This window comes from Ciona robusta, chromosome 10, assembly GCF_009617815.1.
Source record: "Ciona robusta chromosome 10, ASM961781v2".
Taxonomy (NCBI): domain Eukaryota; kingdom Metazoa; phylum Chordata; class Ascidiacea; order Phlebobranchia; family Cionidae; genus Ciona; species Ciona robusta.
In genome coordinates this window covers 8023129-8049099 of record NC_143244.1, presented here as the reverse complement: position 1 = coordinate 8049099, position 25971 = coordinate 8023129, and the positions used below count along the sequence as shown (strand labels likewise).

General features: G+C 36.3%; 2 protein-coding genes and 3 long non-coding RNA genes across 5 annotated transcripts; 2 read left to right on the top strand and 3 right to left on the bottom strand.

The window, feature by feature from the left end:
• LOC149730425 (uncharacterized) lies at positions 1-21523 on the top strand. Its single transcript, XM_089885980.1, has 24 exons — positions 1-181; positions 731-835; positions 7895-8017; positions 9428-9728; positions 10190-11958; positions 12190-12354; positions 12588-12698; positions 12805-12969; positions 13065-13148; positions 13339-13449; positions 13571-13735; positions 13916-14026; positions 14210-14374; positions 14938-15048; positions 15185-15349; positions 15799-15867; positions 16107-16217; positions 16384-16548; positions 16880-16990; positions 17451-17615; positions 20016-20138; positions 20217-20387; positions 20532-20687; positions 20994-21523. Exons 1-24 carry the CDS (start codon positions 149-151, stop codon positions 21102-21104), a joined length of 4866 nt encoding a protein of 1621 aa, XP_089742106.1. The 5' UTR covers positions 1-148; the 3' UTR covers positions 21105-21523.
• On the bottom strand, positions 5356-5880 carry LOC149730427 (uncharacterized). The gene is made up of 2 exons (XR_016385797.1): positions 5503-5880; positions 5356-5403 (listed from the first exon to the last, which is right to left on the bottom strand). It is a non-coding gene; the product is annotated as an uncharacterized LOC149730427 (long non-coding RNA).
• On the bottom strand, positions 15774-20409 carry LOC149730426 (uncharacterized). Its single transcript, XR_016385796.1, has 4 exons — positions 20212-20409; positions 16797-20130; positions 16403-16473; positions 15774-16209 (listed from the first exon to the last, which is right to left on the bottom strand). It is a non-coding gene; the product is annotated as an uncharacterized LOC149730426 (long non-coding RNA).
• Positions 21524-21820: 297 nt separating the features above from the next.
• LOC149730424 (vitamin K epoxide reductase complex subunit 1-like protein 1) lies at positions 21821-23385 on the top strand. The gene is made up of 3 exons (XM_089886057.1): positions 21821-22093; positions 22532-22638; positions 22956-23385. Exons 1-3 carry the CDS (start codon positions 21933-21935, stop codon positions 23168-23170), a joined length of 483 nt encoding a protein of 160 aa, XP_089742183.1. The 5' UTR covers positions 21821-21932; the 3' UTR covers positions 23171-23385.
• LOC149730423 (uncharacterized) lies at positions 23161-25655 on the bottom strand. The gene is made up of 2 exons (XR_016385799.1): positions 25435-25655; positions 23161-25057 (listed from the first exon to the last, which is right to left on the bottom strand). It is a non-coding gene; the product is annotated as an uncharacterized LOC149730423 (long non-coding RNA).
• Between the last annotated feature and the right edge of the window lie 316 nt (positions 25656-25971).

The following is a 25971-nucleotide window of genomic DNA, read 5'->3' as shown; positions in this document are numbered from 1 at the left end:
ATTTATTATCGTTTCGTTTGTTAGGAGACGTTGGGAGTGGTATCCATTGGTAATTTTAGCTGCATGGTGATTGTTCTGCTGTACAATACCAGTGCGCTTAATAAACAATCACGTTGGTTACCTTTGAACGAAGCAGCGAAGCTAAAACATGGACGGCGAGGAATTTACCGATCAAACAAATGTGAGGTCTAACTTGATAATGTATAGGCAACATAAGATATACAGTATATACGTGATCTTTATAAAGATAATGTGCTGCCTGGAATATATTTGGGTTGTAAAGTGATTTGACCTGACATTGTTGGTCTAATGGTATGTGTAATCGTAGTTGTTCCTTCTCTTTCGCTTTCTCACACTTTTCACTACCCCCCTCCCTCTCTTTCGCTCTTTCCCTTCTTTCCACCCTCTCTCTTTTTCCGTTCGCACACTAAAGCAGCAGAGAGTAATGTTTTTTAGTATAAATGCCAAACAGTGTTTGTGTTTTGTATAATTCTTTGTATAATTTTTTTGAAATAATTGGGTTTTTCTATTTCTATCATACTGTTTAAAACTATCAGAAATCATACTGTTTAAAGTATGTTTATCATACTGTTTAAAACTATCAGAAAAACACAAGCACATGCCTGCTCTATAGTGGACGTATGTGTCATTAGGAAGCGGGCACGAGGTGCATAAAACAGAACACCCGTGTTACATCAACTGTCGTTACAACACAATGCTTTATCACCAGGGTATGAAGAGAAAATCTGCTCCAGGGACATCTAAAGACGTAAAGATTGCCCGAATTTCTCCAACTTTGAGTTCACAAGATGTGTCCGTACCTGCTTCTACTCAGGTGAATTATTTAAAACTGGCTGTTAAGCTATTGTTAGAACTCTAACCCAGTGGTCACTTGGCTTATCAAAAGTTCATTTGTATAAAAAAGCGAAAATCGATACACCAGATGCACATGGTGTATTCATACACCCCATGCTCACTGTCGGGTTATAACATGAGTGTCTTCGTATACACCAGATATATGGTGTATTCATACACCTCATGCTCACTGTTGAGTTATAACATAAGTGTCTTCTTATACACTGTTATGTCGAACTCTGTGGGGTTTTGGGCGCGTCAACATTTTCGCGCCTGTTGTGACGTCACCAACGGTTCGAGCACGATAGCGCATGTCGTGACGTCACTGATTACGCGCGAGGCATCTTTCTTTCGCGCGTCTTTTTATCGTTGTTTCTCAATATTCTTTGTTTCACATTATCAGTCTCTGTTTGTAGTCGTTGTGTTACGTGTCGTATTGCCCAAGTTAGTCTCGTTTGATAGTGTATGATTTCTACATAGTATACTTGTATTGTATATCGTGATAATCTATTTAATCTATGTCGTTATGTTATAGCTCATTGTCTAGGATTATTACCCTTTATCTAGAACAATAAATATGATATCAAGTACAAGGGTGCGGACTTATTAAACACCAGACACACATGGTGTATTTGTATTCATACACCTCATGCTTACTGTCAAGTTATAGCATGGGTGTCTTCTTATACACCAGACATACATGGTGTATTCATACACCGCATGTTCACTGTTAAGTTATAACATGGGTGTCTTCCTATACACCAGACACACATGCTGTATCCATACACCTCATGCTCACTGTCGAGTTATAACATGGGTGTCTTCTTATACACCAGACATACATGGTGTATTCATACACCTCATGCTCACTGTCGAGTTATAACATGGGTGTCTTCTTATACACCAGACATACATGGTGTATTCATACACCTCATGCTCACTGTCGAGTTATAACATGGGTGTCTTCTTATACACCAGACACACATGGTGTATTCATACACCTCATGCTCACTGTCAAGTTATAACATAGATGTCTTCTTATACACCAGACACACATGGTGTATTCATACACCTCATGCTCACTGTCGTGTTATAACATAGATGTCTTCTTATACACCAGACACACATGGTGTATTCATACACCTCATGCTCACTGTCGTGTTATAACATAGATGTCTTCTTATACACCAGACACACATGGTGTATTCATACACCTCATGCTCACTGTCGTGTTATAACATAGATGTCTTCTTATACACCAGACACACATGGTGTATTCATACACCTCATGCTCACTGTCGTGTTATAACATAGATGTCTTCTTATACACCAGACACACATGGTGTATTCATACACCTCATGCTCACTGTCGTGTTATAACATAGATGTCTTCTTATACACCAGACACACATGGTGTATTCATACACCTCATGCTCACTGTCAAGTTATAACGTGGGTGTCTTCTTATACACCAGACACACATGATGTGTTCATACACCTCATGTTCACTGTCGAGTTATAACATGGGTGTCTTCTTATACACCAGACACACATGATGTGTTCATACACCTCATGCTCACTGTTGAGTTATAACATGGGTGTCTTCGTATACACCAGACACACATGGTATTTCATACACCTCATGCTCACTGTCAAGTTATAACATGGGTGTCTTCTTATACACCAGACACACATGGTGTATTCATACACCTCATGCTCACTGTCAAGTTATAACGTGGGTGTCTTCTTATACACCAGACACACATGATGTGTTCATACACCTCATGTTCACTGTCGAGTTATAACATGGGTGTCTTCTTATACACCAGACACACATGGTATTTCATACACCTCATGCTCACTGTCAAGTTATAACGTGGGTGTCTTCTTATACACCAGACACACATGGTATATTCATACACCTCATGCTCACTGTCAAGTTATAACGTGGGTGTCTTCTTATACACCAGACACACATGGTGTATTCATACACCTCATGCTTATTGTTTAGTTATAACGTGTGTGTCTTCTTATACACCAGACACACATGGTGTATTCTTACACCTCATGCTCACTGTCGAGTTATAACATGAGTGTCTTCTTATACACCAGACACACATGGTGTATTCATACACCTCATGCTTATTGTTTAGTTATAACGTGTGTGTCTTCTTATACACCAGACACACATGGTGTATTCATACACCTCATGCTCACTGTTGAGTTATAACATGAGTGTCTTCTTATACACCAGACACACATGGTGTATTCATACACCTCATGCTCACTGTCAAGTTATATCATGGGTGTCTTCTTATACACCAGACACACATGGTGCATTCATACACCTCATGCTCACTGTCAAGCTATAACATGGGTGTCTTCTTATACACCAGACACACATGGTGTATCATACACCTCATGCTCACTGTCGAGTTATACCATGGGTGTCTTCTTATACACCAGGCACACATGGTGTATTCATACATCCAGTGGCGCAGCCAGGAAAAAAAAGAGGGGTTTTCAATCGCGCCCGTAGAGCGCGAAAAATTTTTTTCACAACCCCCCCTTTTCGCCTGAACCCCCCCCCCCCCTTCTTTATTCTGAACGAGAGAAATATCAGACACTAATTTAGAGCGATATAATGTTTCTTTATTCTGAACGGGAGAAATCTCGGACCACGTTGTGGGAAAGTTAGCACGTGACGTCAAACATTGAGGTCAATATTGGGGACAAAAGAATTTGTGTGACGTAATACTACGACGGGCCGCTACAATGCTTATTTCAAAATTTAAAGAGAAACTATTTTTTCACGTTTGCTTAGTCTGCTGTCAAATTATTGCGCTCTTCATTTTTTAATTTTAACTTGGGTTAAGACAACGACAAAATGTCATTCGCGCCTTTAATGTATAAGAGTGAAGAGTGGATAGCGTCATTTCGCGTTCAAAAATCAGATACCCTCCGACCCAAGATGCGTCCAAGTTAATGATTTCACTTCGTTTTTTATCTTTCTTTTTCTTATTGTGAAGTCATACACACGCAGAAAAAAGACAAAGGCTTGCAAGTCACATGATACAAAGAAGCAATATACCACATTACCATAGTATATCAATATCGTTAAAATCAAGTATACAAATATGCAGCGACCAGCAAAGCAGGCAAGGTTAACAACATTTTTTAAAAGAGACGAATCTGCCCAGCATTGTGACTTAGACACTACTGCAGGCCCGAGTAGAATAGAAGCAATTCCAAGTGCACAGTTAGTTGAAACAGCTGAGAACCTTTCAGTTTTAAATATTAACGATATTGGAACTTTTGTTGAGGGCAGAACAAATCTGGATGATGTTGCTAAATTCAACGTACTGACGAAATGTTGGAAGCCAAATTTACAATACGATTTTCCAAAGGTTGTTCGGAATGTGAAAGACAAAACGGTTTCTTTGAAATTCCAGAGACAGTGGTTGGAACAATATCCTTGGTTGGCATATAGTGAAGTAAAGCTTGGGGCCTTCTGTAAAATATGCGTCGTTTTTGCCCCAACACGAGCAGGCGGGAGGGCATTAGGCACTTTCGTTAATCAACCAATGACGAATATCAAAAAAGCTAGAGAGCTAATAAAAGAACACTATCAAAAAGAATGCCATCGAACAGCTCAGGCTCGAGCAGAAGGGTTCCTCACTTCATACAACCCATCAACAGGATATGTAATTGAGCAAATGGGGACATCACAACGTGGAATAGTACGACGGAATCGAGAATTTTTAAAGAGTGTCATCGATACCGTGAAATTGTGTGGACGTCGAACCTTGCACTGAGAGGTCATAGAGATAGCGGCCCTTTAAGTGTAAATGACGGAGATTTTGAAAGTGGTGTAAACGAAGGGAACTTCCGAGCATTGCTACGTTACAAGGTTTCTTCTGGAGATAAAATATTGTTAGATCACATTAAAACTTCCCCGCGTAATGCAACCTACATTAGTTGGCAAGTCCAGAACGAAATTAGTAATTTGTACGAGAGCAGCATTCGGCAATGCATCGTGAACAAGGTGAAAGATGCGGTCTTTTAGTCAGTTCTAGCAGACGGAACTAGGCTAATCGAACAACTAAACAACTGTCTATTTGTGTCCGTTAACTGTCTATTTGAGTCCGTTATGTGGAGGTGGCCAACGACAATAAACCAGAAATTAGAGAAGACTTCCTGGGTTTTGTGGCTGTGGAAAATATGTCAGGGCATGCGCTTGCTTTCAGATGCTGACAGCCTGCCGGTAGATATTTTAACTTCATTGGCTTCCGTTAATCCTCAGTTCTTTCCAAATATACATACACTTCTGAAAGTAAGTAGCGCGTTATTTCTTTTTCGTCAAGTGACTTTATCAACGAACGATTTGTAATTTTTAGATAATAGCGACCCTTCCTGTAACAACATCATCGTCGGAAAGATCGTTTTCAAAGTTAAAACTGTTGAAAACATACCTTCGCAGCACAATGGGACAGGAACGCCTAAACGGTCTGGCATTGCTCGCAGTTCATCGGGACGTTAATATCGATTCTGACGAAATTGTTATGCAGTTTAGTCAGCAAAAAGCAAGAAGACTAAAGTTACTTGTGTAAACGTATTCTTTGTATACAAAAAACATATGATACTTACGTTATCGCGTAATAAAAATCTCGTTTTCGTTAAAGGTTTGTTGGTTTCGTTGGTTGAAAAACGATATTATCAGATTTCAGAAGCATAGTCCACAGCCTCGACGTAGTGCATGTTTTAATTAAAACGAACCTATACGTTTTCAAAGTCATAGCCACATAACAAAATTTTGTAAAAAAAAAAATTATTATTATTTTTTTATATAAAAGGGAGGGGGTCTCGACCCCCGAAACCCCCCCTGGCTGCGCCACTGCATACACCTCATGCTCACTGTCAAGTTATAACATAGGTGTCTTCTCATACACCAGACACACATGGTGTATTCATACACCTCATGCTCACTGTCAAGTTATAACATGGGTGTCATATTATACACCAGACACACATGGTGTATTCATACACCTCATGCTCACTGTCAAGTTATAACGTGGGTGTCTTCCCATACACCAGACACATATGGTGTATTCATACACCTCATGCTCACTGTCAAGTTATAACGTGGGTGTCTTCCCATACACCAGACACACATGGTGTATTCATACACCTCATGCTCACTGTCAAGTTATAACATAGGTGTCTTCTCATACACCAGACACACATGGTGTATTCATACACCTCATGCTCACTGTCAAGTTATAACATGGGTGTCATATTATACACCAGACACACATGGTGTATTCATACACCTCATGCTCACTGTCAAGTTATAACGTGGGTGTCTTCCCATACACCAGACACATATGGTGTATTCATACACCTCATGCTCACTGTCAAGTTATAACATGGGTGTCTTCTCATACACCAGACACACATGGTGTATTCATACACCTCATGCTCACTGTCAAGTTATAACATGGGTGTCATATTATACACCAGACACACATTTTGTATTCTTACACCTCATGCTCACTGTCAAGTTATAACGTGGGTGTCTTCCCATACACCAGACACACATGGTGTATTCATACACCTCATGCTCACTGTCAAGTTATAACATGGGTGTCTTCTCATACACCAGACACACATGGTGTATTCATACACCTCATGCTCACTGTCAAGTTATAACGTGGGTGTCATATTATACACCAGACACACATGGTGTATTCATACACCTCATGCTCACTGTCAAGTTATAACGTGGGTGTCTTCCCATACACCAGACACACATGGTGTATTCATACACCTCATGCTCACTGTCAAGTTATAACATGGGTGTCTTCTCATACACCAGACACACATGGTGTATTCATACACCTCATGCTCACTGTCAAGTTATAACATGGGTGTCTTCTCATACACCAGACACACATGGTGTATTCATACACCTCATGCTCACTGTCAAGTTATAACGTGGGTGTCTTCCCATACACCAGACACACATAGTGTAACCATACACCTCATGCTCACTGTCGAGTTATAACATGGGTGTCTTCTCATACACCAGACACACATGGTGTATTCATACACCTCATGCTCACTGTCGAGTTATAACATGGGTGTCTTCTCATACACCAGACACAAATGGTGTATTCATACACCTCATGCTCACTGTCGAGTTATAACATGGGTGTCTTCTCATACACCAGACACACATGGTGTATTCATACACCTCATGCTCACTGTCAAGTTATAACATGGGTGTCTTCTCATACACCAGACACACATGGTGTATTCATACACCTCATGCTCACTGTCGAGTTATAACATGGGTGTCTTCTCATACACCAGACACACATGGTGTATTCATACACGACACCTCATGCCCACTGTCGAGTTATAACATGGGTGTCTTCTTATACACCAGACACACATGGTGTATTCACACACCTCATGCTCACTGTCAAGTTATAACATGGGTGTCTTCTCATACACCAGACACACATGGTGTATTCATACACCTCATGCTCACTGTCGAGTTATAACATGGGTGTCTTCTCATACACCAGACACACATGGTGTATTCATACACGACACCTCATGCCCACTGTCGAGTTATAACATGGGTGTCTTCTTATACACCAGACACACATGGTGTATTCACACACCTCATGCTCACTGTCAAGTTATAACATAGATGTCTTCTTATACAACAGACACACATGGTGTATTCATACACCTCATACTCACTGTCAAGTTATAACATGGGTGTATTTTTATACAACAGACATATTACCATCCGGTGACAACGAGTCGTGAAGGGGCGTGATGGGGAGCGATGGGACATTCGCTACCTTGAGATATAAATTATTCAATTATTTAAAACCTTTCAAAATGTGGCAATAATTACCTGCAAACTACAACGTGGGGCAAAATGGGAGACGAACCTATTTTTTGTGGGGGGCAAAAGGAAAACAAATTTAGCAATAAGGTACTTAATATATACAAACCTTATTAGGTAGTGGGAAGCCCTCATGAAGCTCCTACATCAAGCAACGATGACACCAGCCATCCTTCAATAAGTGAACCTCAACCTACTGTTTCTTTACAAGATGTGTCGACACATGCTATTTTTCATCAGGTAAATTACAATGCTCATGCATTGCTGGTACAAATCTATTATGCCATGTACAGCTAGAAAAATACCATAAGGGCTGCATTTAGCTTGGTAGTCTAAACCAGGGGTTCCCAAACTTATTTTATCGCGGGCCAATTCTATTCTATTATGTATGGGTGAGGTCTGTGAGGACCTGAGATTTAGGCCAGACTTGGCCCATTACCCCAACACCCTTGTACGTCCGGAAGTGACGTGCTCGCGGTAGTGAAGTTCTTGTTATCATGTTCCGGTGTTCCGACCAAGTCCCATTTTTTGTCCCGATTCTTGACCCGTATATATAGGACTCCATCTGCGGACTATTTCTGCGAACTCGTTCTCACATGATTCGCGAACATCATTCGAGAACTACACTCGTACTCACAACGCCACAACCGGACACACTTCCACAGAAGGTTTATCCTCGTCTGGGCAGCGAGTCACCACATATATGCAACTTTGTGGGTAATTGTTTGTTTTTTCCTGTGTATGACTGTAATTTGGACAACCTATAAGTGACCGCTGGGTTGGAGCAATGTCCGTTAAGTGTCTTGCCCAAGGACACATACGCCGATCAGTGTTAGTACCGCCGTCGAGCATTGAACCGGGGCCCTCCGGTTCTCGATGCAGACGCCTAAACCACTGAGCCACGGCGCCGGACTAATCGCGGGCCAATATGTGAAATCATAATTAGGCGTCGGGCAAGGTTTTCCTTGCTATATTGGCGACGCGAGTTGTATTGCCCAAAATTTAGTTATAACGAATACTGCTAGTTAGGTCAGGAAGTTCGACACATATGCTCGTGGTAAACATGGCTTCTAGAACAGATTAAACTACGTACTTGTGAAGTATAAGACAAAGTTTCACAGTTTTTTTTGTTGAATCATGCCGCGGTATAACCCCTATAAGCGTGGTAGGTTGGCTGATGCTGTGACAGTCATAACTATTTTTGTGACGTAACAAAGACAATGCAAATTATTACAGAAATTAATAAAACATTTTCCACGATTTTTTAAAGTAATATGCTCATTTGTAAACGTATGCAATCGGTAATTTTAAAGTCCTCTGAAGGCCATTTATTTTGCTCCTGCGGGCCGCAGATGGCCCACGGGCCGCGGTTTGGGAACCCCTGGTCTAAACATACTAATATTTGAATATAAATGAATGTAACTGGTTTATCCTCACGTCGTAGGAAATTGGCAGTCCTATAACCCATGGCCTATAGGTTAGAGGCAGATGGGCTAACCACTGTGCCATGGGGCTAAAAAAAAGATTTTTTATACCTTGCTAGTATTTAACTAAGAAACCAAGTAGCACTGTTTTGTGTTAACGTCCAGTAATTGTAAATAGTTTCAAGCTTTGAACCAATGCTAAGTTAATCAGTTGTAAACTTTACAGGAAGGAAGTGATGTGACATCAAGTTGTAATGCAACAAATGATCAACAACCTGTGACGATAAACAACCCAGAGGATGTTCATCTTTACCAGCAAACACAACATTTTCACCAGCAAACACAAAACAAACTCCATCTTACACAACATGTGCATCACTACCACCACCAACAAACGATGCAAATTCTGCAGTCACAATCTACAAACAGGCAACAAATACCATTCCATGTACTTAACCCAGCACAACAGCATCGTCAGCACATTCACCGCCAACAAGGACCACAGACTTCCCATGCTTATACACTTGGTATAAATATTTAAAACTTAGTTTTTAAATGAAATCTATTCAAACATCTATAAAAGTCACTAAGAGTAAAATTAATTTTCAAATGTTTAGGTTTAAAATATTTCTAAAAATGAGGTGTTCATTTAAAAAGTTAACAAGCAATACACTGTATTAAAATAAGGTGGTTGCACAGGATTTCAAACTTTCAAAAACGAAAGTATATCATCACAGTTCTAGTAATTGCCTAATATATTAAAAAATGCTAGTTACCAACTTACCTGATATCGATAATGACAGTTCGAACCTGAAAGATTACACGATCAATAAACACGTGCTGCTCTTTTATTAATTAAATTGAATTCACACCAATGTACAATTTTCACAAACCTGATAATATAGGAATTATAACCCTTACACCATAACAGTTAATAAGAATTATATAACATACTTTTAAGCCACAACTTTTTATTTTATACCTTTAGCTGGAAAACTTGAACAGATAATGCGAAAAAAAATTCTTCAATTCTACGGAGAAGTCATCTTGCCACCGGGTGTTTTAGTTCCAGGCTGTTCCATTGAGCCTGTACCTCTTCAATTGGCTGCAGCTCGCCAAATAGCAGATAATGAATGGGAGCAACATAAAAATCAACGACAAAAACTGCATCAAATGTACATACCACAAGGTTCCATTCGGATTGAAGATTTGTTTAAGAAGGCTGAACAAGTTGCACAGAAGGAAGCAAAGTACAAATGCAAGAATCGGGAAGCCGAGTCAGAGTATATTAAAAAATTCGGTAATATTGTTTCTGTGATTGGACTACCTGGGATTGGCAAAAGCACGCTTACAAAGATGATTGCCAAATGTATTGTTGAAGATAAAACAATGAAACCAGATACACAGTTTGTGTTTCCAATCTCACTGAAGAACTTTAACCCTGATGAAAAAATTACCCTGTTGCAATTCCTTCTACATGACAACTTGAGTGAGTGGAATCGTTCTAATAAAGAGAACAAAGCTTTGCTTCAATTTCTGTACAACAGTTCAAATGTTGTTCTGTTGATTGATGGGTTGGATGAACTAAATATAACTCAAGCCAACAAAAGGGTCCATATTTGTCAACTGAATAGCAAGCAAGTACCAGAGGTTTTTGTCAAGAATTTGTTGATGGGCAATCTTCTACCTAACGCTGTAAAAGTTATCACATCAAGACCAGGTCAGTTTTACGAGCTTCACCCTGATTATCGACAAGGTTTGGTTTCTGAGGTGCAAGGTATGGATAAACCTGCAAAGAAGGATCTTACTAAACAGATCTGTGGTAAAGCCAATCTTGAAACTGTGGATAAACTATTGGCAGAGCGTCCAAACTTAGATGCCCTTTGCTATGTACCAATCCATTGTATTCACATTGTAGCTTGTCTCCATTCAAGTGTGTCATCCGGTCGTGAGATCAACTCAATGACTCAGGTGTTCCTCTTTACTCTCACTAACTACAAAGCTTCAGATCATGTAAGAACAAGCATGTCAGAACGGGAAATTGGGCAAGAACTGGTAAAACTTGCTCACCTTGCATACAAAGGGCTCACCGAAAGAAAGTTGGTGTTTCAGCAAGCCGACTTTGAAGAAGTGGGAATCAACGAACAAACTGTTGATATATTTCTGCACACCTATGTTGAAAAGTCCCATCATTTAAAAATGAGAATCTTGGAAGGAAAGAAACGAAGTTACTTCATCCATCTTATCTGGCAAGAGATTTTCGCAGCAGTGCATCTAATGCTGTTCATACCACAAGAAGATTTCCGCAGATGTATGAAGACTTTCGAAGATCCACATTGGGAAGTCGTGACTCGATTTATGTTCGGTATTTGTAACTCCACTTCATGCAAAGATCTAAAAGTCATTTTCCCAGCTTTGATGATTAAAGATTATAAGGAGAAAAAGGAGATTCTCATGTCTTTAATTCCACGTCAAATTAAGACTCACAAAAATTATTTCAGCCACCAAATCAAAGATATGGTCAGATACGCAGGTTGGATCCATGAAGCAAACGATGCAGAAATATTCAAAAGATTTGAAGAGAGTATGCCTAAGGTTATACATATTTCAGTTCCTAGGTTTCTTACAGAAGTTTCTGATGTTGTTTTTGCTTTGAACACATTCACAACTCCTCATTCTCTCATTGTCAATATTTCTGAAACAGATGGGTCAGCAGGGGAATCATTTCTTAGAGGAATACATGGAAGTCAGGCAAAGGTTGGTAAAGTGGTTAACAGTAACACTTTATTTTTTGATTTTTGCCATAGTTGTTTTTTACTGTTTAACAAGAGCGATGCATTCAAATTTGGATATTATTTTAAATCTACTTTTATACCCATAGATAACAGAAATACCAAGTCGTCCTTGAAGTTTCAAATTTGTTCTTTCATATAAAGGCTTTAAAGAATCCCAGTTTTTATGTATTGTAACACAATGTTGCTATTTCAGATCAAAGTGTTAGATATAAAGGCTGTAAAGATAACAGACTCGTTCACACAAGCCCTTCTTCCTCATCTTGATGTGATGGATAAGCTTGACTTGGATGAGAATAGACTTTCTATGCAAAATCTTCTCATCTTACATGAAGCTGTTCAAAGACTAAGAAACCCAAAAGTTAGTGGGTTACCTTAAACATAAAGTAATAATTAACATTGCCATTTTTACTTTAAAAAATTACAAAAATTTACCCTTCTACTGCTGCAACATGAATAAATGTAACTTGCTGTATCCTCGCATGGCCGAACTATGTTTGTGTTCGTAAGGTTTCGTAGAAGAAACACAAAACATTTGGTTAGCACTTTAACTGCTGTGCGGTTGAAAACATTAATCTATTGTTAACTATTTAGGGTTTGGCAGTGAATAACATCAACGGTGATCATTGGTCAAAGTATTGGCAAGTGAATAGGTATCAAACAGATGATGATGTAATGCAAATTTTACGACTTCCACCTAGTAAAGTAAGAAACATAAAAAAACAATCATTTGCTTCAAAAGGACTGTTTATTAAAAGAAAGTTAAAACAGTTATTAAAACATTTTTTTATTTACTTAATATTTCCATTAGATCAAAACATTAGATATCCACTTATCAAGAATGCAGGATTCAACGACACAAGCCCTTCTCCCTCATCTTGATGTGATGGATAAGCTTGACTTGGATGAGGAAAAACTTTCTCTACAAAATCGTATCATCTTACATGAAGCTGTTGAACGACTAACAAACCCAAAAGTTAGTGTGTTTATTTTTGCATTTCAATGTTACAAGTTCAGAATGTGCATTCTCTTGAGGTCTTTTACTCCATAGCTTTAATTGCTTCAATTTAGGATTTGAGAGTTAATGACATCAATGGTGATCAATGGTCGAAGGATTGGAGGTGTTGGAAATCGAAAGAGAAAATAACAGTGAAGGTTGTAATGAAAAGGGCAATAAAATTATTGTAAAACATAAATGTTTTTATTTAAGTTTACCACCTAACCAGTGCTAAATACAGAAGTGTTTATTAAGGCGTTTTTATACAACATGGAATAAGCTGTTGCAATTTATATCTGTGTTTTTCAAATTTTAATACATCAGCATTAATTGCTTATATTTGTTTAGGGTTTGACAATGAAATACATCTATGGTGATCAAATAAAGGCTTTATATGAAGAATATGAATATCAACCAGATGATGATGTAATGCAAATCTTGCAATTTCCACTTGGCAAGGTAAGAACCATGAAACACAGATACTCTATTGAGCACAAATTACTTGTTTTAACTGGAATTTATTTAAATCGCCTAGCGAGATTATGAATCCTATTTTATAAAATAATTAGTGCCATTTCAGATCAAAAAACTAAATATCGAAGATGTAAAGATGACAGATTCAATGACACAAGCCCTTCTTCCTCATCTCGATGTGATGGATAAGCTTGACTTGGATGAGAGAAAACTTTCCGTGGAAAATCTGATCGTCTTGCATGAAGCTGTTAAACAACTAGCAAATCCCAAAGTTAGTGTTTTGTATTTCGAAGATGGAATGTACTAGTACCATTACAGTAATGTTATGAGAATAATGTATATATCTGTGACATTTATATGGCACAAAAACAAAGCAGCTATATTTCCTTTGCACTAAAGGTGTTCAATATACTCAGTTTTATGTAAGTAATATTTGCCTTTACAATGTTAGGGTTTGACAGTGAACGACATCAATGGTGATCGATGGTCAAAGTATTGGAAATTTTCTTATGATCAACCAGATAATGATGTAATGCAAATCTTACAACTTTCACCTGGAAAAGTAAGAACCATGAATGAATTGGAATATTTATGTTTACACATTTGTCACCTTTATGTACATTTAGATCACATTTAAACATCTTTATTCGTATACAAATTATCATTTTCGTTGATATGCCCCTTTAATATTAAACATTAAAATTATTAAATCCTTGAAGACTTTAACTTTTAATGTAAACTTTAGATCCGTGTGTTGGATGCAACAAATGTTGAGATGACAAATTCAATGACACAAGCCCTTCTTCCTCATCTTAATGTGATGGATGAGCTTTACTTGAATGAGAAGGAACTTTCTGCACAAAGTCGTATCATCCTACATGAAGCTGTTGAACGACTAACAAACCCACAAGTTGGTGTTTTGAATTTTTTTTTAAATCTCAAAAGTTTAGAAACTTACTGTAGTAAAGAGTTGTCTAAAATACGTATCATCTGTTGCGTTTATTAATTTTTACTTAAAATAAAGTAATAACTAAGTCCAGTTCTATTCAATCTGCAAGATTGTATTCTTGCCATACTACTGCTACTAAAACAATGGTTTATGTTTGTACCTATTCGACTATAAACCCAAACGTTAGAGTCTTCTGTTTATATAGTATGTAACAAATATTTTGATTTCAAGGTTCAATCATGTTGTGTTAAAGGACAACTGAAGTCAAATTTGTAATCAGTGTACAGATAGTTCTAAGCTTATTCTAAAATTCCAGCTTGTTCATTCACAACGACACCGTTTTCAAGTTATCGTTCCTATATTTACACTGTTAACGTCACTGTTACTTCTCGCTTGGAAGTAAAAAATAAAAAAAGATTTGATATTGGTGATATTTCAAAACCCCTTTGTAGATTCATAAGAGACTACATGTTACCAATTCTAATGTTGGACTAAGTTCCATTCTAATTGCTCTAACTACTCAGGGTTTGACAGTAAATAACAGCACTGGTGATCAATGGTCAGCAAGTTGGAAAGCATATAGACACCGACCATATGATGATGTACTGCAAATCTTACAACTTCCACCTGGGAAAGTAAGAACCCATAATTCTTTAATTTAAAAAATATTCCCACAATTAATTAAATTATAAAATGAATACTTTAATGTCACATAAACGATATATGATTGCAAAACTGCAATATTTTGTAGTTTGTAACGTTTACATTTAGATTAAAAGATTAGATCTCATGCATGTAAAGATGACAGATTCAATGACACAAGCCCTTCTTCCCCATCTTGTTTTTATGGACGAGTTAAGTTTAAATGAGAAGAAACTTTCCTTCCAAAATCGTATCATCCTACATGAAGCTGTTGAACAACTAACAAACCCACAAGTTAGTGTGTTTTATTTCGAAATTGTAATTTTATATAGGTTTGACGTGGCTAAATTTTATAAAAACGATTATATAAATAAATACCAAACTATTACCATTGTCGCCTGAGGTGCAGTGCAGGTGGCCGCCTCCCCCTGCTGTACTAGAACTCTTACTGTAACAATGCTCAACCCATCTCAACAGTAACGATCCCAGAACGCTAGGTTGACAACTCAGTTTATGAGACAAACAACTAATTAATGTACAATCTTTATGAAATAAGTAAAATTTGAATAAATCTTATTATTTAATCTGAGCTCAAAGCACACTAAACCGCTTCACCATCTGATAAATTTGACACAGTTGTACAAGGAATAAACTGTTGCATTTTACTCTCAGTGCTTTGTGTTTTATATCTGTGTTTTTTTTCAAATTCTGGCTCATCAGCATTTATGATTTTATTTATTTAGGGTTTGACAGTGGAATACAGCAATGTTGATCAAATAAAGACTTTGGATGAGTATGAAGATCAACCAGATGTAATGCAAATCTTACAACGTCTACATGATAATAACCATTAAAAATTTTAGTTGCATTAATTTAAAACAAGGACAGTTTATTTTATTACAAATACATGTTATAACATTTAATGTTTTTTTTTTAAATGTTCTGCTTTAAATTAAACCATTAGATATCTAAATCAATATACATATATATTATATTAGCTCAAAATGTACCAGGACTTAATAATCGAATACTAATTGCTCGGATCATTTAGGATCTTTTAAAGAAAGGCATTAACGGTGATCAGTGGTCAAAGTCTTGGAAAGTGTATGATGATCAACCAGTAGAAAATGCAATACAAATTCTTGAACTTCAAGCTGGAAAAGTAAGAATTGTAAAATATTCAGATCGTTACTTGTTACATGGGTTCTTGTGTTTAAATTGGTGTCATTTTGCTTTGCATATTTTTCACGTTGTTGTTTTTATAATCTGATTTTCACTGCCCTTATCGAAGACGCATATAAAAAAGTATGTTGTGTAATATGTTCTAGATCAAACAAATAGATATACGTTGTGTAAGGATGACAGATGCTATGGTAAAATTCCTTCTTCCTCATCTTGATGTCATGGAAAAACTTGACCTGGATGAGAAAAATCTTTCTGTAAAAAATCGAATTATCTTACATAAAGCTGTTGAACAATTAACAAGCCCACAGGTTCTTTTTTTGCAAGTAGAGTGTTTTTAAATATTTTATTACAGTACAAACCTAATTTTATTTACGGCATGATAGACTATGTCTCCTTTGGCAAGACACTTAGCGAGCAATGCTCCAACCTAGTGGTCACTAATGGGTTGTGTAATTCTTCAACCATACAGAAAAAAGCACAGAACACTCGTGCTGTCGTTGTTTCTCAATTTACAATCATTCATTGATTCTATCATGTTACAATAATATGTTCTTACATCAAAATTACTTTAGCAGATTAACACTTTTTGCAGCCCGGTTTATATTACAAGACGTGATGCCCCTTATTTTAATTGTATAGGGTTTGACGGTAAATGGCATCAAAGGTGATCGATGGTCAAAGTATTGGGAAGTGTATAAAGATCAACCAGATGATGATGTAATGCAAATCTTGCAACTTTTACCTGGAAAAGTAAGAACCATGAAATTTTTCAGCTAGATTATATTTGAAACATGTTACATGGGCTCCATAGATGTAATGAAAATACTGCAACTTACACTTTCTTACTGAAAACGGTATATTTAAATTCATTGATAACAATCTCAGCAAGATTTTTGATTTGAGATAATGTTTTCAAGCTAACATATTATCTCCGCCCAGCTTTCAAGCACTAAACCAATGAAGCATGATTGTCATAAATGGAAAAATAAGTGTATTTCCCTCAGTAAATGAGGACCATGTTTTAGAAGTCGTGTATGTGAGGTCGTAATGTAGTAACTTTTACTTGCACAATTAACCATAATCTAAAGCTTAACCTGCTTAACCTAATCTTTACATAACTAGACGAAACTTTAAGTTGTAATATACGTGCCTTTTTATTAAAGCTCTGCTCTCTTCTTACCAAATTCTAATAAACTTATTGTTTTTTTAGATCAAAGAACTAAATAACAAACACGGGAAGATGTCAGATTCAATGACACAAGCCCTTCTTCCTCATCTTGTTTTTATGGATAAGCTTAACTTGGATGAGGAGAAACTTTCTGCACAAAATCTTATCATCTTACATGAAGCTGTTGAACGACTAACAAACCCACAAGTTAGTCGTTCAATTTTTCCTAGAAGTGGAATATTATTTAATCTCACTCCTATTTAAGCAGAATTCACTGCATTGTCACATGGTTGACTTCATTATATTTTACCCTATACAGTCGATTATACGCAATTGTTATTTTTTCAGTTCCATTTCTGGTACTTTCGATGTACCTTTAGATCACATTTGGGCATTTCTATCAACACAAATATATGTTTTTTTTAACTTACAGTTTGTCACAGAACGTGTCGCAGGGATATTTTCTTGTTTAGTTAAAATCATACCAGACATATAAAGCAGCGCAAAAGGTTTATTAGTATATAAATATCAGTTTATTAAGCATAAAGAGAGACAAGCAATCAGATTCAGTTTACCAACACAGAAAACCTACGTTTTGATTATATTTAATTTAGTAGACAGGCATTTGGCAAGTTTTATAATGCAGCACACCTTTATAATTTTATTTAGATTAAATTCTAAGCCACCAGAATTATTAAGCAAGCTATTTAAGCATGGTCAATAGGTGTTCCGTAGTTGGATAAAAATATTTGGATAAGGGTACCATCTTTGCATGTTATGATCATGAAGAAGTGGCAAGAAGATCTTCAGGAAGGAAGACTAGTCAAATTTACACAGTGACAAGGGTCTAAAGTTAAACACAGCACTTAAATACGAAGGGAGGCTATCGTGAGTTTGTTTGTATTATACAGTCTTAATTTATGATGTGCTGTATGACCCATTTTTGACCTCGAGGAAGAGCCTCTGTCCTGCTTTAACAAAAAAAACCTCGAGTAGAAAATGAGTTATGAGCAGCAGAACAGATCAAGGCATAAGCACCTTTAGACAAAAGGCTAATGCTTGTGTTTATCCAATATCCTATACTGTTATCCTATATACCTATATATTAAGGACCGATTTTAAAAGTCCACAACGGACATATTAATTAACTTACTTGTTGTTACTGCGGTGTTGTTTTGCTAGATATGCATAGGCTGTCTTAAAAAACTTCTGTTTTAAGCCAAATACTATTTTCACTCAGCGACTGAGCCAAACTAAACTGTCGGTAAAACTTACTTGTATGCCGCACGTGGTTAAAAGTAACTCCTATCTGTTCAGTCATGCTTAAACATTTATAAAAAATATAAGATGTTGATAAAATAACCTGAAAAATAAGGTAATTTAACCGGGAATGGTAAATAAACTGTTATTTGATGCAAAAACTACAGCCAGACAGCAAAATCCATTCATAAAACCGTAACGTAACAATGTATTATAATGGGCATTATTCGCGTCAATAGGCCTCTTATTTTCTGAGCAGTTTCGGTGTATTCCTAGGCCGGGTATTAAGTAGGCCATGCACCAACCTAAAATTTGGACACTGTACTAACTAGACCCCAGCGGTACCGATTCTAAAATAAAAAATTTAAAATTCAAAAAAAATATTAATTATGAATATTAATATTAGTCATAAAAAAAATATTTATAGAATTTTCGCACGAACCAGCTTTAAATAGGTTATAGCGCTACGTAATAGCTACAAAATGAAACCTTTTTTTCTTCAAAAAAATGGGGGCTTAGGTGTGAAATATTAAAAAGTATGATCATAACTTGAATCATATAAATATCAAATTTTCATTTTTTTTCCTAAAATATAATTTACGCATACATCTATGTAGGTCACTAACATACTATTCCCAATAAAAAAATAATTAAATTTAATTTTTTTTTATTTATGAATATTATTATTCGTCATAAAAACATATTTATAGAATTTTCGCAGAACCAGCTTAAAATATGTTATAGCGCTATGCAATAGCTACAAAATGAAACAATATTTTTTTCAAAAAAATGCGGGCTTGGGTTCAGAATACAGACAAGTATGAGTCAAATATCTCAAATCATGTAAATATTAAATTTTCTAAAAATATTCGCGAAAATATAACTCACGCATACATCTATGTAGGTCACTAACAGATCATTCCCATTAAAAAAATAATTAATTTAATTTTTTTTTATTTATGAATATTAATATTCGTCATAAAAACATAATTATAGAATTTTCGCATGAACCAGCTTCGAATATGTTATAGCGCTACGTAATACATAAAAAATGAAACTTTAATTTTTTCAAAAAAATGCGGGCTTGGGTTCAGAATACAGACAAGTATGAGTCAAATATCTCAAATCATGTGAATATTAAATTTTCTAAAAATATTCGCGAAAATATAACTTACGCATACATCTATGTTGGTCACTAACATATTATTCCCATTAAAAAAATAATAAATTTAATTTTTTTTTTAATTATGAATATTAATATTCGTCATAAAAACATGTTTATAGAAGACTCTTTATATGCAATTTCATGCCAGCTTGAAAATTAATTGTTTATATACTAATACACAGTTTACTGTTAATGGTTTAACGGTGAATGACATCAGCGCTGATCAATGGGAAAAGCATTGGAAAGTGGATAAAGATCAAATAAATGATGATGTTTTGCAAATACTAAAGATTCCATCTGGAAAGGTAAAAATCTAGCTTTAGTAGAAGGAAATATATTGTAGGTTCCTACAGATGTATAACATCGTGCAATATTTACTTTAGATCAAAGTTCTAAAGATCATTGGTGTGTGGATGACAGATTCAATGACACAAGCCCTTCTTCCTCATCTTGATGTGATGGATGAGCTTAGTTTATTTTCTGAGTTAAATGAAATGAACCTGAACCGCTGCATGGAAGATATATCCAGGAAAATATTGGATCGCCAAAACAAGGTATTTATTTTATTTTAGTACGAGATGACGTTTGAGATTATTAAACAATTGGTTTTATCCAATGCAATTAAAAATGTGTCTAAAACTATTCATAAGATACTAAATATTACAAAGGAGCTAAATTAAACTGCTCAATTTTGACAGATCATTATACGTCTGAGTGGTTCAGCATCAACTTACTGGAAACCATTGGTTCAATGTCTTGGTAAAATATCGGAGCTACAGCTTGACATGAGATACATTTCAAAAGAAGAGCTTCAGTTATTGAAAGAAGAGATTCAACAACTTCCTTGCCCGCAGGTTTAATTAATATTACATTTTTTAGTTTGTTATTGGTTCTTTAACACAGTAGGCCAAGTGACAAGATACTAACTAGGTACTACCAGCAAGTAATGTTTTAAAACCAGGCATAGCTCGAATCTGCCAAATTCAGTAGCGTAACTAGGGGTATGTTCGAGGGTGGTGACGCCTCACCATATTTTTTGAGAAATACAGTAGGCTACCTAGCCTTTAACACGTTCCGCTGCTATTACACTATATTATAACAATTAAGGTGTAAAAGCTAGGACTTATTTTTGATTAAGATTAACTGAATTTACTTCACAGGACTTTAACTTGAATGTAATAGAAGTTACTGCAGAGGAAAGTAGTGAAGGTTCATATTATCAAGACGAATATTATGACGAATATTATGATGAAGATTATGATTATTATTAGAAGTATTTCATACGAATTAAAACAAATCTTTTTCGGGTTACTGTAAATTCGACTTTTATGTAGCCTATTATTTATTCAGTTGACAGAATTGCAGAGGAATATGTTAAACACGCCTCTACATGTCAGTTAGCAATCCTACGTTGCAACTGAGCAAAAAAGGGCAATTAAGAGAACTTTCAAATTCCAAGTTGTTTTTTGATGATTCTTTTTGTTGTTTTCCAATCACTTGCCTCAAAACATAAATGTTACTTACCAATCTTTTTGTTGTTCCCTTTGGACAATCAGCTTCATTTCCTTACAATGCTTGTGTAGTGTCTGCTTGATATAACACCTAATTTTAGACAGATATATTTTTATGAACGGCAACCATCACAACTTTGTTGACAAGATAAAAAAAATAAAACCCTAAATCAAAGCCACCAGTAACATTTTAACGATGTACGCCCACCCTTCACGTTTTTCAATGCATTTTGGACTTTTCTGGTTCTTTAACACAGTAGGCCAAGAGTAGGCTTACTGCTACATAATTGCGGTATGTAGCATGCATAGATTTCATAGACATGCAAAATGCACTAAAGTAGTGACTAACTAAAAAGCTGTCCACGTTAGTTGAAAAATGCATCCAAAACTTTATTTCAGTGTTTGGCAACAGATTTTCTCGCGGCGCTCATTTTCCGGCCAATGTTTCCCAAATTAAAAATTCGAGAGAGAGTGGAAAAAAGGTCTGCCGAAGAGAAGGGTATAAAGTTTATTGCTGGGAAAAGTAAACACAAAGTTATATAACATTACATTCTACATCTACAAAACAGTTTTGTTCAACACATATTAATGAACAAGTTACTAGCTTTTCGCATTCTAGTGTGTGTGATTGGCATTATCCTTTCAATATACGCTTACTACGTGGAAGTGGCGAAAACCAACGACTTATCGTATGAAGCATTGTGTGATTTTAACGACGTCGTCAGCTGTTCTGCTGTGTTTTCCTCAAGGTAAACGTTTGTACTTATCAATTTTTAGAAATCAGAATTATATAATCCTTTTATACGTACTTGGATGCTAGTGAAGAATCCTCCCCACCTTATTTGCTAACCACCAACCTCTAACACTTTTCACCAGCCTATTCTGCTATGTACGGGAGGATTGTGCCCATGGTTTACTGTTTAATTAAAATATTGGATATATAACAAAAAGTTTGTAGACAAAGCACGTTTGTCTGCCATAATTTATAGAATAAGCTGTATTGCATCCAAAAATCCCTTCAAAAAAACAACTATTAAAAGCCTATTGTTGCCTATAGGTCCTAGGAATACTAAACACACATGTTGATACAGTGATGTCAGGTGAATTTAATGGACTATAAGACATATTACATCACTGTGTGATGAGAAATATTGTAATAATTAATAATAACCAATATTTAACCACAGGTATGGCAAGGGGTTTGGCCTCCTTGAATATCTAGTCGGTGAAAACCACTTTCTCAACCAACCCAACAGCTTATTTGGAATTGGATTTTTTTCAATTCAAACGTTGGGTAAGATAACAGACATTGTTAATCCCATATACATATTAACATATATTTGATATTCAGCCAAAAAAAATTATGTCAGTCAAATTATAAAGTATAATAAACACCCTTATGGTTTGTCTAAATTGTCAGCCATACAGAAAAACATACACCCTCAAATTTACATCCGTGGTAACTTGTAAGTGGGCTCGAGTTGTATGAAACAGAACACCGGTGGGCTGTGTTAGAACAACTGTAGTTGCCCCGCCACAAAAACAATTAGTTACTTCCATTTATTATGCAACATAACAATTATAAAATTAACCAAGATATTCCATTTATAGGAATATCTCCCATGAACAAGACATTCAATTATTTTCTTTACATTCTTACTGGGGGAGGGGTCGTCACTTCTATATATCTCGCTTGCATTTTAATATTTGTGTTAAAAGACTTTTGTGTTCTTTGTGTATCAACATATGTGTTAACGATCATTCTTCATTACTTAAATTATAAATTACTTCACCATAATGTCAACAGTCATAAAAAGATTAATTAATTAATCGTTTCAAAAAGACCTAATTCTGTAATTATAACAACGGTGTATTTGTATATTTTTACCATTCTTTCTGCGTAAATATCAATTCAAAGCCAACTTTTAAAGGCAGCAATTTGAAACTGATTTCGGTGGCTCTCAAAGGACTACTCATACCGCAATTTAATGTTTCATATTCCTCTGTTTTTGTGCAATAAAAATCAGCAATTTGTTTAGAATTTGAATTGGTAGTTGGTGGTGCAGTTTGACTGGTAAGAATTAATGTGGAGTAAATTAGTATTTTGACTGGTTGGACAGCAAATACACAACGTTTATAATAGCACCTACATATGTGGTAACAACACGTTTAAATTATTTCACAGAGTATTTGTAGGGATGGACTGCTTTGAACAAAATGTTTTAATACATACGACACAGCTGTCGTTCACGATAAAGCAACACGATCTGATCGCTAAGCAACTGTCAATCAAATGTTAAAAAACGATATGCACACACCTCTACTGCCAACGTGCGGATTAAATTATTTAAGTAAATGACCGCAAGTTTGCTACACATAATGCAACATTGCAACATTTTTCAATTTATTTTGATTCGCAGACAATAAAAAAATACAACTTTGATAAATACGGAATTGAGTTTAAGATATCGCCCGTTTTTTCACGCTTTTAAATGAAATGATTTCTGAAAAATAGAAACAGGATTAAAATACCTTCATAGTTTATGTGGCTGGCGTTGGTGGAAAGCCACTACGGCACGACAAGCCCCCAGCCAATGGTAGTGGGTTTCTACTCTGGTGAGAAACCCTTTGCTGGATAGACCTTACCCAAGCAAGGTTAAACAAACCGTCGGACAAAAATAGTAAGGAACACACCAACAAAAAGGACAAAAATAGTACAACGAGTGCAGCGACATACATGTGCAAAACATGCAAGAAACACAACAGCTCAATCATACAAAAAGGGACGCAGTCAAAAAGTAATTAACGCGAACATAATCATTGAAACATCTACAAATAAAATATGGTTCAAATCGTGAAGGATAATCATCTGTAGTGTACACCATATTGAATGTCCGACCGCAAGGAGTCGAAGCCAACAACAGTTCCGCATGTCCCAATCAAAAGGTAAGTCGCCATGTTGGTACCGCGATACTCTCGTCGTATCTTCACACAATATAATATCGTCCGGATGTTACGCACCGCGTCGACCGTTACGAAACTGCATCAGGTTGTTACGAACCGCATTGACAGTGACCTAAATATCGAGCGTAGCATCACTGGCGGCGACGTCCACGCAACAACCTGACCGTTAAGTAACTCAATCAAAACTGACGTAACCGCACCGAACGCAGGGTCATGACAATGCTCTGACCCACCGTATCGACGTCGTAGCGTAATCGTGACGTGGCCATCGTCCCAATCACGCTACATGACGTTTCAATATAAAATTATAGTTGCTTTATTTTATCGTTGTGGGAAAGTTCATATAATACAAGATGAAATGTAAAATTATGGATTTTAATTACGCGCATATTATACTGCGTGTTAATATTACTCGAGTATTTGTGTACCAACATAGCGTTCTCACCAAGCGATCAGGACAATACAGAATCGCTGAAGGGTTCGACCTTTGTAGACGAAGTACACAATAGAGTGTACAACAACAAAATCTGATCCAGCAAGATAATCGCCATATTTTAATTGCATATATTTCATAGACATGCAAAATGCACTATAGTAGTGACTGACTAAAAATAGCTGGCAACATTAGGTCCAGCAGAATAAGAATACAGCAGCGCAGACAAGACACCATACAACACACAACTCATACTTATAATACTCAAACCTCAAACCGTGTATCCTTTATCGGCGTCTTCGTCTTTGTTCTTCGTCTGCAGAACAAACGTGATAATTACGTCACATTGCATACGTCATAGGAGCTAACATTTCAAACCGTTAATAAAATTTGTAATGAATTTTTCACGTATTACTTTACTCGGAAATGAATTTCAAAATATTTCCCAGTTTTGCCCAATATGTATAAGTATGAGGGAAGATGGGGCACTTTTACATTCATCTTCTCATGCCATTTAATAGTAAACAAAGGACATTCAAAGAATTATAAAACCTGTATTCTCACGACTCCCATAGACCGTTGTAATTGTTTGAAACACGATCAGGATATTTGGATATTTGTGCTAAAAGTGTCCCATCTTACCCCACAGTACTATATATAAGTGATAATCTCACAAACAACGAAATACAATACCTTGCGCTTTTCTTCGGCAGCTTTATTCGCTCACTTTTCTGCAACAATAATTGTTAGTGTCTATGTATATTATTACGTCATAACTACCTTCATTTTTCTTTCGTGTTACGGCCCGCTTGATCCTCTGTGACGTCACATACCATGTTCTAAAAATATAGCGCTTTAAAACGGGTATTTGTAAGAAATAAAGATAAATAAAACAATGAACTTACGAAGCGGGTTCTTCTGTTCCTTCATCACCACTTCGTGACGTCACATCTTCGACGTTTCTAAAAAAGAGCTTATGTACGTAATAATGCCAATTGTGATTTATACTTTACCAATTCTTTGATCTTCTTGCTTCGCGCTCATAGCACAAATATAATTAGAATATACAAGTAATGTGCCTTGCGTCGACGCACAACGCGCATGGGGCCCCATGAAAAAAATCGCGAAACGCACGCGTAAAACAAACCGCATTGTGACGTCATATGAGCGAGTGTAGACGAGCGTTGACCTAACTATGACGTAATAATATACGCAAAATCGACGCGGTAA